The sequence below is a fragment of the Antechinus flavipes genome, chromosome 3, assembly GCF_016432865.1.
Source record: "Antechinus flavipes isolate AdamAnt ecotype Samford, QLD, Australia chromosome 3, AdamAnt_v2, whole genome shotgun sequence".
In the NCBI taxonomy this organism is placed as follows: Eukaryota; Metazoa; Chordata; class Mammalia; order Dasyuromorphia; family Dasyuridae; genus Antechinus; species Antechinus flavipes.
The window spans coordinates 612204074-612217965 of NC_067400.1; the positions used below are offsets into that span (position 1 = coordinate 612204074).

At 49.2% G+C, this 13892-nt stretch overlaps 2 protein-coding genes across 4 annotated transcripts; both read right to left on the reverse strand.

The window, feature by feature from the left end:
• Positions 1–1766: 1766 nt before the first annotated feature.
• Positions 1767–4116, reverse strand: TMEM147 (transmembrane protein 147). Of its 3 annotated transcripts, none has more exons than XM_051988979.1 (8): positions 4019–4116; positions 3114–3203; positions 2957–3026; positions 2805–2870; positions 2464–2600; positions 2267–2351; positions 2059–2180; positions 1767–1967 (listed from the first exon to the last, which is right to left on the reverse strand). In XM_051988979.1, the coding sequence occupies exons 2-8, from the start codon at positions 3188–3190 to the stop codon at positions 1847–1849; spliced, it is 678 nt and encodes a 225-aa protein (XP_051844939.1). In that variant the 5' UTR covers positions 3191–3203; positions 4019–4116; the 3' UTR covers positions 1767–1846. The 3 variants fall into 3 exon arrangements, with proteins under 3 accessions (XP_051844939.1, XP_051844940.1, XP_051844938.1); XM_051988980.1 differs by having other exon boundaries at positions 3999–4055; XM_051988978.1 differs by lacking the exon at positions 4019–4116 and having other exon boundaries at positions 3114–3436.
• A 639-nt stretch (positions 4117–4755) lies between these two features.
• Positions 4756–13431, reverse strand: GAPDHS (glyceraldehyde-3-phosphate dehydrogenase, spermatogenic). The gene is made up of 11 exons (XM_051988967.1): positions 13270–13431; positions 10180–10318; positions 9712–9808; positions 9449–9555; positions 7250–7340; positions 7010–7128; positions 6320–6401; positions 5892–6043; positions 5552–5714; positions 5328–5425; positions 4756–5214 (listed from the first exon to the last, which is right to left on the reverse strand). The coding sequence occupies exons 1-11, from the start codon at positions 13325–13327 to the stop codon at positions 5142–5144; spliced, it is 1179 nt and encodes a 392-aa protein (XP_051844927.1). The 5' UTR covers positions 13328–13431; the 3' UTR covers positions 4756–5141.
• Between the last annotated feature and the right edge of the window lie 461 nt (positions 13432–13892).

Consider the following 13892-nt stretch of genomic DNA (forward strand, 5'->3'; position numbering starts at 1 on the left):
CAATTTGTCCTCTGCACAAGTCCTTTAAATGCTTGAAAATTGTTATGAGATTGCACATCTCTTCCTCCCAAAGTCTCTTTAGGTGAAACATTCTTTACCTCATCCACATACTGAACTCAAAGTCCTTCCCCAACCTCCCACTCACCTTCCTTCTTGAGTATCCATATGTTGTGGTACCCAGAGCTGATACAATACTTGAGGCAGTCTGAAAGAACTGAGGGACTCTCATCTCCAAGTTCCTGGAAGCACTGTCTTTCTTAATGTGTGTGTGTGTGTGTGTGTGTTTACATGCTGTTAAAATGTACAATTCATATTAAGCTTTCAACCCACTAAACCTTCAGATTTTTTTTTTACCACAAGTAGAATCCCAGGTTACAAACTAGCCATTGCTACAGAACCATTTTTACCTGCCTTGACTGTGCTTTGCAAACTTTAAGGTGCTTTATAAATTTTTTATTATCTTGATGACCCAGAAAAATTGTGTTGGGTGCAGCTTCAAGACTCACATGGCAACTCCCTTGCTTACAAGCCAACAAGCTGTACCGAGTACACAGGTATACAGAGTGCAGAAAGTTTTAACTAAGACTTTTGGGACACCTTGTATAAACAGGCTGGACATTTTCAAGGAGAACAAGCCAATATGTCCATATAAGTTGGCCACAGTCATCAGAGGGGGACTGGATGAGCCATAACTGATTCTAGAAACTCACTGGATACAACCTGGCTCACTAGATTATCCAGGGAAGAGCTTTTCTCCTGGCCAGAGCCCAGATTAGTAGAGCTGGCAAGAACTTTTACAATAAAGAGAATTGAGGGTCAGAGAGGAGAAACTAAAGTCATACACAACATGCTATAGTCATCTGTAATCACATAGCAGGTCACCTGGGTTCCAATGCAGCCCATCACTCTCCTCCCCCACAAAATGAGGGGATTGTGTCAGCTATTAACAGCTAGTGGCAAAGTCTGGACTTATTTGACCAGATACAACCATTCACTTTGATTCCGACATAGTTCCTTCCCCCATCCTGGCGCTCTGTTCCATGCTTGGTGCTGAGAGGGTGGGTGATAGATGGACCCTGACCTTGGGAAAACAGAATCCAGTTGGGAGTGATCAATAAGGTGTGGACTTGGAAAAGACAAACTGGGGCATCAGGATAAGTGGCGGGAGCCAAGTGCCCACTGAGGAAGTGGACACCAAGCATAACGTGCTGCTTACATGAGCAAACTTCAGGTTTTCTCTGAGACTTTGCTCCTTGTTTCAGAATAGGAAATAGACCTTTGAAGGGGTAAGGATCTGCATAGGGAATCAAAGTAAAAGGGAAATGCAGAAAGAGCTCTGGGGAAATGAGTTGGGGAGGGTAAGGAAGGCTTGCCTCATGGAAGTAGAGGGATTTAGAAAGGCTTGGAAGTGTTGGAAGCCTATCTCTGACCCAGGTAGTGGTGGGAGCTGGATCACCCAGTAATGACTGAGTCTGTTTTCTCATTTGTATATGGGGATGAAGAGGAAACCTAGTAGAAGATTATATGATAGATGTGGAATCTCCCTTTTTTTTTCATGCGGGAGAGACTGAGGCTCAGGGGATCCGTGGGCTCCTGGGTTTAGGGCTGAATGGGATCTTAGAGAGCACTTAGTACAGAAGGAATGTGAGCAGGATTCAAGACCAAAGCTCTTGACTCTGAAATTAGTGGTTTGTTCCCAGGGTACCATTTGTAAAGCTAAGACAGGCCTAGGAGGTAAGTGAGGTGCATATAAAGAGCAACACAAATGGGAAAAAAAAAAAGGAACTTTTTTAATTCTCAAGAAAGCCCAGAAGGTGGAGTGCCTGGAAGAGGTCAGAGGAGAGGGTCAGTTGCCATGTACAAGAGTGACAAAGAGACTGAGAGAACTCAAGGCGAGGACACCAGTCATCACCGCTCGGACCAGCAGCGCCGTCCAGCTGCCCAGGGAGAAGAGGTGGACAAAAGCCCTAGAAGGAAGAAGAGCAAGGGAAAATAAAGTCCCTCCTTGGAGGCAGAATCCATTCAGCTCCACCCTGATGGGCTAAACCCCTCACTCACTCCAGGATAAAGGCTTTGTAGACACTGATTCCCAAGAGCAGAGTCAATGGGGGACGGAAGTTTCGTGGCAGGTCATATCGTGTGAACATCCACACCAGGGCAGAGACCGCAATATAGTGGACCTAAGGTCAAAGGTTGAGGGTCAGCCAAGAGACAATGGTCCTCAGGGCAAGGGTTAGGGCAGTCTGGGATAGTGGGAATGAGTTACCAAGCTGATGTTGGAATCAATGCTCATCTGGATGTATTTCCAATCGAACTCGATGCCCCTGGCTCCAACCCAGAGAGGGATACAGCTAGGGAGAGAAGAGACAAGAGGCCGGTGGCTCAGACCCCCTGGAGAGCTGGGAGTCTGCCCCTCTCCCCCCGTCCAGAGGCCCAGAGCGGGATCCCGCACATCCTACACACCGGGACATGATGAGCTCCGCTGTGGCCCACCCCAGGGCCGCCACCATAACCTTGTACTCTCCCTTCCCGGCGTTCCGAGACATGACAAGGTGGAGGCCCACGAGGTCGCCCAGGTCCACAGTTGCCTTCATGAATTCCTGGGAGATGGAGAAGTCCCAGGGTTTAGAATTGGGAGAGACCACCCAGCTGAAATCCTGCATATCTCAGAGGGGGGGACCTGAGGGTGGGGAAGGAGGGGCCTCTTCCGGAGCAGTCAGGGCTCTCTTCCGGCTGCCCCCGGCTGTCCCTTCCTTCTCCCAGTGCCAGTCTTGCCTCCCCGTCATTTCCCAGGAGCCACTCACCCCTATGAAGTCGTAGATGCCGGCTCCACCTTCCCACGTGGGAAAGAAGGTCGCGAGAAACAGCATCTGGGGGACAGAGGGAGGGCTTAGAGAGGCGCAAAGGAGGGGCCGGGGCCAAGTGGGCCGCTGGCTTCCCGCCGCCCTGCTCTCACCTTGCACAGCTGCACAAAGAGGTAGGTGGCTCCCGCCTGCACACATTTCCAGAAAGCGTTGTACTCTGACCTGAGTGCGGGAGGGGAGCCTGCAGTGAGGGCCAGGCCCAGGAGGCCGGTGTACCCCTCCCCACCCCGGGCCACCTTCCCTACTCACAGGCCGCTGCACTTGTACGTGATGAAGTAGGGGAAGTACGCCAGGGCAAAACAATTTCCAAAGTGGAACAGGGTCATGGTGGGCCTTCAGCTGGCAAAGAAGGGACAAAGCCGGGGCTTGAGGGGCTCCCTGGGCCCTGGCTTCTCCTCGGAGCTCCAGGTATCCAGTGCCGCCCCCCATCTTCTCGGGGACCCCCAGATGGCTGAGAGCTCCTTTTAGGGTTCCCAGGAGACCCCAGCCTCTAGCCACAGCTCTTCAGAGGGAACTTAGTAAACTGACTCAGCCTCCAAAGGGGCCCCAACCTCTACCCTCCAAAGGGTCCCAGGTCCCCCAGCCTCCCCTCCCCCTCCAGAGACTCCATTCCCCTAATGGGGCAGAGTTCCTGTTACCGGCCTCAAGGGGATCCAGAGATCCCTACTGCTGTGCTTCCAGGGACCCCCCCAAGGAGAGCCAGAGGTCCAGCCCTGACCCCTGCTCCCCCGGGGGCGCCAGCCATCCACTCCTGCCCCCAAGGAGAGCCAGAGGTCTGCTCTGTCCCACCAGCAGAGAGAGCCAGGTGTTCAGCTCTCACCCTTACACCCCCCGCCCCCCCCGAAAGCCATCCCTCCGCTCCTGCTCCCAGTCTCCCTCCCGCACCCCCCAATGAGGACCAGGAGTCCAGTCTTGCCCCCCACCCTCCCAAGGAGATCCAGGTGTCCAGCCCTGACCCCTGCTCCCCTCCCCCACCCCAGGAGACCCAGGTATCCAGCCCAGCCCTCTGCCCCCACCCCGCCCCAGGAGAGCCAAGTGTCCAGCCCTGCTCCCAGCCCCCTCGAGGACCCGTCCTGAAGACCGGGATCACGGCGTCCAGCGCCGGGTCCGGGTCTTCCCGACTCCCCCACGCACCCCGAGCGGCCCTGACTCACTGGGCGCTTCTCTAGGACTCTGCGCATGCGCCAACCTCACCCGTCCCTTCCCCCTCTCACGCGCAGCCTGCCGGGAATAGTAGTTTCCCGACTTCCCTAAGCGCACGTGACCTCGGAGTCTGCGTCTGAGGGCGGAGTCAGCCGGGATGGGGGCGGAGTCAGCCGGGCTAGCTGGGCGTGTTGGTGACGCTCCACATGGCAGACCTCCGAGAGTCTTCCTTCGCCTCCTCTGTGATCCGTGCTCGGTCCTTCACCGCCTCCTGGAGCCGACCCCCACCCCCACCCCACGCAAGACCTATATACACGCAGACCCACGTGCACAGGCAGACCACAGAGCAGGGCTGAGAGAGGCGGGGCCCCCAGGCACTGGGAAGGGAAGCAGTGTTACAGACAGGTGTCCGGACGGGCAAGAGGCACGGACACACGAGCAGAGGCGGGCACAGGCTGCGGGGATGAGGGAGGACAGAGAGGCGGGCAGGGGAGTCACACGGACACACACGGGCACGTGGAGCTGGGCCAGGGAGACCCGCAGACAAGGGCGACTCACGCACACACACGCACGAGAGTGACGCGAGACACTGGGCCACAGACACGGGGGCAGACGGACAAAACGCGGACACGTGCGGGCGGGCAAGACAGACGGACGTCCGTGGGCACACGCAGACCGGAAAGACCCCGAGCGCCACGGACGGTGGCGGAGCACACACACGGCGGCTCACGAGGCCGCCAGAGCTAGCTTTCTAGCGGGTGCTGAGATGTTTATTGGACTTGGAGGCACTGTCTCTCGGGAACCGTCAAGTGGAGTCGCCCCAGGGGGAAGGAGCCCGGAGGACTAGTGCTGGACGAGGAGGGAGTAGTCCTGAGCTGATACACGCATACACACACGCGCGCACGCACACACACACACATACAACACGCACACGGGGTGGCCCCGCCCCCCAACACAGCCTGGGAAGCGGTGCGGGGTCAGTATTGGCAGGAGAGAGACGGATGGTGGAGATGCTCGAACTGGGGGCGGAGAGGAAGGGGCGAAGCTGGCAGACCGGACCGGACGGAGGTCCCGGAGATGAGGGGAATGCTGTGCCCTGCGGGGGTAGACTCAGAAGCGGGGTTCCCCTCCCCCTCACTTCTCTTTGCTGTGTATATGGTTAATGAGATCGGCCACCCGGTGGCTGTAGCCATATTCGTTGTCATACCTGGCGTGGGTGGGGGGGACGGTTCGCGTCGGTGGCGTGGGATCAGGGATTCCCTCCGCCTCCACCCGTGTCCACAGACACCCACCCCAGCTCCCCTCCTTGTTCCAGCTCACCAGGCGATAAGTTTCACAAAGAAGTCATTGAGAGAGATCCCAGCCTTTGCATCAAATATACATGAATAAGGGTTCCCGATGATGTCAGAAGAGACCACCTAGTGGAGGGGGAACCATTTGAAGGAGCCTTCCCGCCAGCCACGGGCTTCTGCTTTAAGTTCATGATACCTCTAGGATGCCCGAACTCCCCATCCCCTCCCAACCCCCCACAGCCCGGCCCCCACCTCATCTTCGGTGTAGCTGATGATACCAGCCATCTGCCCCCTAGATGCTTTCTTCATAACCTCCTTAATGGTCTCGTAAGAGGCCGGGCGGCTCAGCCGGCACGTGAGGTCCACCACAGACACATCAGGGACTGGGACCCGGAATGCCATCCCTGTTATTTTCCTGGACACACCATAGACAGGAAGGATCAGAAGTCTTCAGAGACCCAAGATGTTGCCTCTACCCTGGCTCCCCCCTTTGTGTCCCCAGTGCCATTCTGCTCCCCCCCCAACTCTGCAGATTACACTTCCCTTTTGTTGCCCCCATCCTCAAAGGGAAACATGATCCCAGCCTTCATACCCATCGAGTTCAGGCAAGACTTTCCCTATAGCTTTGGCAGCACCAGTGGTGGCTGGAATGATGTTCTGGTGGGCACCTCTACCATCCCGCCATGACTTGACTGAAGGTCCATCTACAGGCTTTTGTATTGCTGTGTAAGAATGGACTGTGGTCTGGGGGGAGGAGGGAGATCAGACCTTAACATTCATCCCAATTTATTCTAGCCTGGGTTTCCTCCCTTCCCATAATGAGAGAGAGAGACAGAGAGACAGAGAATCACAGAGAGAAAGAGAGAGAGAGAGAGAGAGAGAGACAGAGAGACAGAGACAGAGAGACAGAGAAGGAGACAGAGACAAGACAGAGATTCCAGGATTCCAGGTCCCTCATTCTCACCCACCTCCATCTTTCCACTCTTCCCTCCCACATTACCCTTTCCACCTCAGGCTCACCATAAGTCCCTCGGCAATCCCAAAATTATCATGGAGAACCTTGACTAGGGGAGCCAGGCAATTAGTGGTACAGGAGGCATTGCTGGAACAGAGAAGAATGAAGTAGAATGGAGTAGGGAAAGATGTCAGAAATCTATGGCTTTGACAACATTAAATGTGGGTGGAGCATGACCAAATTAAGTTGTAAAATGTAAATATAGGAGGATATTATTGCTTCACAAGAAATGATTGAAGAATTCAGGGAAACGTGGGTTTATACAAACTGATGCAAAAAATGTATACGGTAAGCAGAACCAAGAAAACTCTATACAGAGGGACGACAGCAATGTAACAGAAAGCGCGTCTCTTGCATAAATGAAAGGGAGCATGAATTATAACGGCCCCAAAGGAAGCAGGTGCAAGTGAATCTTTATCCCTAAATTGGCAGAGATGGAATATGATATATACTGTCAGTCTGATGTTGGTAAGTAGTGCTGAACTTTTTCTTTTCCTCTGTAATTTTTTTTTTTTTTTTGGTTACAAGGAAGGGATCACTGAGATCAAATTCAGAAATGAAGATGTTGAAACCAAATATATAAATAAATAGGACATCTTGAAAAGCAACGAAGGGGGAGAGCTTTGGGGAATGACTCAAGATGCTAAGGGAAGCATGGCTAGTGGAGAAATCCCAGGCCCAGATCCCCTGGTTACCTGATAACAGTCATGCTGTTGGGATTATAGGTGTTCTCATTCACGCCCATGACAAATACAGGAGCATCAGGGGAGGGAGCAGAGATCACCACCCGCCGAGCTCCAGCCTTGATGTGGTCCTGGTGGAGAAGTCAGTATAATTAGCATGGCCCACGTGGCAGAGATTTCCCGGCCCCAACCTCAGCCCCCTCGTTCTGATTCTGAGCCCCCTCGTTCACGCTTATCTACCCTCTCTCTCACCGAGGCTTTTTCTGTTGTGAGGTTCAATCCTGTGCATTCTATCACATACAGGACCCCGACGCTCTTCCAGGGGATATCAGCAGCATTGGGGCTAGGAGAAGGGAAGGAGGTTATTCCATGAGCACCTGATTCCACGCCTTTTCTCCAATAACATTAATTCTCCAAACTGCTCTATTCTCTTGCCCACTTCCCTTAGTTGGAGCCATCAAGGATTAATCCAATTCACTCAAAGCTTATCTATTGTTGAATTGATTCAATCCAACAAGTCTTTATTGAATACCTATAATATGTCAGCATTGTTCTAAGAGTTGGAAATATGAAGATAAAATGAAAACCCCTGGCCCTCAAGGAGAAAAGTTCTAAATATAGAATTGCCTAGTGAACTGAGAGATTAAAAGATTTATCTAAGGTTCCATGGCTAGGGTATGACAAACAGGTGAGGGGACATAACAAATATCAAATAGGTGAAGAGCAGATATTGAAATAAAAGGACATCATTTAGTCAAGAAGACTAAGAGAACACTCAAAGATTGTTCATTGCACATATCATTTTGACCTATGTTTTCCCCTTCCTTCAAAAATCTAGCTCAATTTATTCCTACTTAGAAGCCTCTCCTGGTTATCTGTGCTGGAGCCAGTGGTTAAAAAGTGCTGGAATTGTAATTGGAAAGATCTGAGCTTCAAACTCTGTTTCAGATATTTACTAGTTAAGTGGATCCCGGGGTCAAGTACTTTTTTTTGGGGGGGGCTGAGGCAATTAAGTGACTTGCCCAGAGTCATACAGCTAGGAAGTATTAAGTGTGAGGTCACATTTGAACTAGGGACCTCCTGACTTCAGGGCTGGTGCTCTATCCACTGCTCCACCTAGCTGTGTCCTCAAGTACTTAACCTTAAGTCTCAATTATCTGTCTGCAAAATTGGAAAAATTATAATTAATGCCTTCCCCTCTTCATGCATCTTGTATATACCTATTTATGCCCACGGGCAGTTAGATAGTATCATAGAGCTCCAGACCTGGAACTCAGATACTTCCTACTGTGTGATCCTGGCCTCCTCCTTTGTGTCACTTTGTTGTTGTTCAGCTGTGTCTCTTTGCCACCCTATCTGAGGTTTTCTTGGCAAAGATACTAAAATGATTCGCCATTTCTTTCTCCAACCCATTTTTACAAATAAGAAAACTGAGACAAACAGGGTCAAGTGCAGTTGCCTAGAGTCACACAGCTAGGAAGTTTTGGAGACCAGAATTGAACTCAGGAAAGTGAGTCTTCCTCATCCACCATGACACTTCCAATGAATGGATGGCAGTTACCTGGAACATAGCAAATGCTAATAAAAAGCTTGATTGATTTATTAGCTTGTGTTCCATTGGCACTGCAGGGATGATCATTTCTATGATTTATAGTCCATTAGACTTGAAAAGACCTTTACGGATCACCTAAGATCTCGAAGATCTTTGACTTGTTTAAGAGTAAGATGTGAGAAGCAGAAATTCCAGAGGATCAGATTTTTGGCTGGATGTAAGAAAATTTGTTTAACGATGAGGGGTTATTCCCCATGGAAAGTGGACTGTCTTGGGAGATGCTGGGTTCTCCTTTCAATTGGTGACCCCATCTTGGAGATATTGCAGAAAGGATCTCGGACAGATATGGATCAGACTAGCTGGCCTGGTTCACCCTTAAGGTACGTGGGTTTCAGATTCAATTTTTCTTCATTTTACTGGACAGGAATTTGAGGATCAGGGATCCAAGGGCTTACCAAAAATCACACAGAGTTATAGCTAAGTTGGGATTAGAACTTCAGTGTCCTAATTCCTTTGGGATCAAATGCTGAAAAGTGCCTAAAAGTTTGTTAATTTCCACTAAACTGTAAACTTCTTGGTGTTATGTTTTTATTTTAACTTTTATTTATTTTAACTTTTTTTTTTTTGCTGAGGCAACTGGGGTTAAGTGACTTCCCCAGGGTCACACAGTTAGGTAATGTTAAGTGTCTAAGTCCAGATTTGAACTCAAGTCCTTCTGACTTCAGGGCTGGTGCTCTATTTACTGCACCACCTAGCTGCCCCCTGTTGTAACTTTGTCATTCCAGGAAAGCTCTTCAGACAGTGATTAATAAACTGACTCTCCTTTTCCCACACTTATCTTCCCACTTTGCTCCCATCCAAATCTTCTTTTGACTAGCCCCTAGAGGAAAGTATCTTACCTCTGGAAGACCGTGATCTCCTGTTTGTTTACCACCAATTTTCCATCCTTCACATCCACAGTACCGTAGAAGGGACCATGAGTGGAGTCAAACTTGAACATGTATTCCTTAGGGAAATAGAAGGGTAATAAATGTGTATTGGGGAGGAGGAGGGGGGAGTACTGAAGGCAGGGAGAAGCATCCCCAGGAGAATCCGCTCCCTTGCATGAGCAGCTGAAACCGAGGGCTTCCTCTTTCTTCCCACCACTAGATCCTCTCCTTACCATGTAATTGACATTTATGAATGGATCATTTACTGCAACAACTTTTATTCCTTTCTCTATGCAGGCTCGCAACACCAGACGCCCAATCCGTCCAAATCTGTTGCAGAATAAAAGAATTAGATATGGTCAGAAGCCCTCCTCCCAGAATCCTTATCAAAATGTGTGTGTGTGTGTGTGTGTGTGTGTGTGTAGGGAATTAAAGGTGAAGGATTAAGGAAAGTTGACTAATTAAAAAAAGATATTGGAAGGTAGTTAGGAGTTGGAGGAGGAACCTTGCTATGGGACTCCTGGTTTTGGGAAGAAGGAATTTCAGGGAGATTTTTCAGGGGGTGGAGGGGAGAAGAGAGAAGGATGTATCTATATGTAATATATTTTTCCTCTTATACCCAAATCAGAAGGGAACTCTCAGAGAAGCCCGAGGTCATGTGGTTTCAGTATAGAGGGAACAAATCAGGAAGGCTAGCTCACCCATTGATGCCCACCGTTAGCCCCTCACCACCACCACGTAATGATCGGGGCGAGGTATGGCCACGGGCTGGTGTCGGTGAAAGCTTGCTTGTAGCTGCTGCATGTGCGTCTGATTCAGAGTGTGGTGTTCTGCTGCCACCTGCTCATTTGGAATGAGATGAGAAGGAGAGAGATGGAAAGACACACACAAAAGACAAAAGCCTTCATTAGATTTCTCCTTATGGACAGAGATCATGTCTACGTTCTGAGAAGGGATACAGCAAACAACAAGAAAGGATTTGAGCCTTGGAAGAACAAGCAAGCTGGGAGAAGTGACCAGTTAGATAGATGTGAAACAGGGTGCGCCAATCACTTCATACTGGTGGGTGCCATTCTTGGTGACACTTCCTCCCCCTTGTTATATGATCAAGTTTAAATAGCACATACATGATGGTTGACATAGAATTGAGGACCATGTCCCAGAGAAGAGGAGCACATAGGCACTTAGAAAAAGTTTTTATTAAGGGCTTTTTTTTCTTTTGCATCACCATGCTTTCTCCTAGAACTCTTCCTCCTTCTCAGAGAGTCATTCATCCCATTTAACAAATAATATTTTTCAAATCAAAAAATAAAGAGGGGGAAATCAGTACAACTTATCAAAACATCGGAAAAGTCTAAAAATATGTACAAAATGCGGCTCTTTGGAACTTCTCACCTCTGCAAATGGGTCGGATGGGACTGTCTTCTCATATCTCCTCTTGTGAGCTATGCTGATTTTCTTTATAAATTACAACATTTAATTTTTTTGGGGGGAGGGTTGGTTTTATTTGCTATATTGTTCTCTTGGCTCTTTTTACTTTACTCAGTATCAGTTCACATAGATTTTTCCACGCTTTTCTGTTTTCATCAGTCATCATTTGTTAGAGGACAGTAATATTATTACATTACATTAAGATACCATCATTTTTTTTAGTGTTATCTCCCATTGATGAGCATTTACTTTGTTTCCAGTTCTTTACTATTACAAAAAATGCTGCTAGAAACTTTGATGCACATGGGGACTTGCTTCTTATCATTGATCTCTTTGCTGCTTAAGTTCAGTAATGGAATCTCTGAGTTAAAAGGATATGGAGATTTTACTAATTAATTCCAAATCTCCTTTAAAGAGCTGATAAAAAAATCAGAAAGGGAGATGGAAACAAAATTATATGAAGGGAATTCAAGCAGATTAGCTGGGTTTTTAACAAGGAGATGGATGTTGAAAGAAATCAACGTCTCTAATATATGAATGTTTTGGAGGGGCAGAAAAGAATATGAGAAGTAGAGGACAAAGATGTCAAGTCTCAAAAGTCCCAGTTTAATAGAATTATTCTTCAGTGTCAGCAAAAAGAGAAATGGATGTAGGGTTAGAAGACTTGACTAGACTTCAGATTCTAAAACTGCTGATTGATTTCCCAGGAGGCTAATTTGAGAAATGAGGGATTCTAGGTGGTCTAAATCCCAGTTTCGTAAATTGTGGTTCATGATCACCTTATACAGGTTCTTGTAACTGTTTTATTCATGATGTTATATATGATTTATTATCAGTAAAAGTTTTGATTTGCATATATATTTTATACACATATAACTGGGGATCATGTAAAAATTTCTTGAGAGAAAAGGGGTCCCAAGTTGAAAAGGTTCAAGAAATCTTGGTCTAGATGACATTGAAGATTCTGTTCTCCACAATCCTAATGAACCCAAGGCCCTGACAGCAGAATAGTATTGAAGGGGAAAGAGAGAGATGCTGGAACTTAGAAGTCCTGAGACAGGACTTTGTCTCTGCTATTCTTAATAGGAAACATCTGTTAGTTATAGCCTGAGGTGTCTTAGTGGGAATAATGTTAATAAGCAATGATCATCACTTACTAATGATGCTAATTCAATAGTTATTAGTGATTGTGAATGTCTATCATTGTCAGGACAAGTTAGTGGTCTTTTTCTCTGGGGCTATTTCCTATTTTCCTCTAATTTATCTCCTGGCTCTGGGAATGGGATCTAAAGCCATAAATTAAAAAGCTTTTTCATATTAGAACCCAATCCAGAAACTACATTGCTATCCTCCCATCCCCATCCCCACCAGTCCCTGGGAAAAACAGGACACTCAGGGCCTGGAAGATGAGTACCATGGACAGCAGAAGAGCAGCAACAGGAAGTGTGGTGGCTTAAATTGTACTGAAGAAGGAACTCCCTTCTGTCAATATATCTTCAAAATCTGAATCCAACTCTCAACATGGGGCACATGTTGTTGAAGCCTTTCCCTCCTCCTCAATTCCCCCAACAACTCTTTCATAGAGCAGAAAAAGGCCCCCCAACCCCTTCATTGTACAGATAAGGAAACCGAGGGTTAGGGAGGAGCTTAAGTGGATCAGCATCAGAGGGGGGATTGTAAACGCTACTGAGTTTTATGATTCCAGATTCTGTGTCTCTCTGTGTCTCTTTTCTCTTCTCTGTGTCTCAGTTCTCTCTCCTTCTCTTCTGCTTGTCTCTCCCGGCTCAATGTTTTTGTCTCTCTTTCTCTGTCTCTTCCTCTTTCTCCCTCCCTCCCTCTCTCTGTCTCTGTCTCTTTTCTCTCTTCTATCTCTGGCTCTCTTTTCTCTCCTTCTCTTCTATCTCTGTGTCTCCGTCTCTGATTCTCCTCTCCCCCTCTCTATCTCTTTCTCTCCATCCCAGCCTACTTTCTTACACGTAGCCCTTCCTCCTTTCAGCTTCCCTTGAAGCCTTTCTAATCAGCCGGTTCTAATTAGGAGAGCCTGTGGCGTCCCTTCTCCATCGTCCCTGGATCTCTTTTTGGGGAGGGAGGGAGAAGGGAGCGGCTCTCCTCCGGGGGTAGCCTGCTGTGTGTCTGGCCCTCTCCAGCCTGCGGGTTGCCCCCGAGCAGATGCGGGGAGTGTGTGTGTGGGGGGGAAGGTCTGGCCACGCCTGTGGAGGAGGAGGGAAGTGACGGCTCCCGGAACCCTTCTCGGACTTCGAGGGCGCGGGGAGGCCCGCTCGGAGCCGGCCTCGGGTCCCTTTTCAGGGGCAGCGAGCCGGGCGCCCGGGGCCGAGCGAGGCCCGCGCCCCGGGGCTCACCTTGTCGCCGCAGCTGCACCACGGTGACATTGGTAAGGATGACGTCTCGTTTCGGCATGGCCTCAGCCTCTCATGGTTTCTCAAATTCTCATGGTCCGAGTCCACCCCGCGTCCCCGCTGTGATGTTACTGAGGCTTCCTGCGGTCCGGGTCCCTGGGGGGGCGGAAGAGTCGGCCTGTGGCGTCACAGTGCCCTCGCCCGCTGAGCGGCACTTTGACCTCACAGAAGAAGGCCGCGGGGAGATCGGAGGCGGCATCCTCCGCTCGCCCGAACGTTCTCCCTTCGTCCCGAAGGGCTCCGCAGCACATGCGGCCCACGCAAGGCGCATGCGAGAGCCGTACCTGCGCTGCCCATGGAGAACATGGTGGCGGGCCCAAAAGTACCTCCTCGCAGTAGTCTGGCGGTCCGAGCTGGGCAGCGCTGCGCCCCTTCTCCCCAGCCACCTGTGATTTGGTGGTGAGTGCCCGGAAAAGGAAGAGAATGGATTAAGCATGTATTAAGCGCCTACTGTTTGCCGGGCACTGCGCCAAATACTTGACAAATATTATTTCATTTGATCATGGGCTTTATTTAATTTGAGCATTTAATTTTTTACTATGGGCTAGAGATTGTTAAAGATAGAA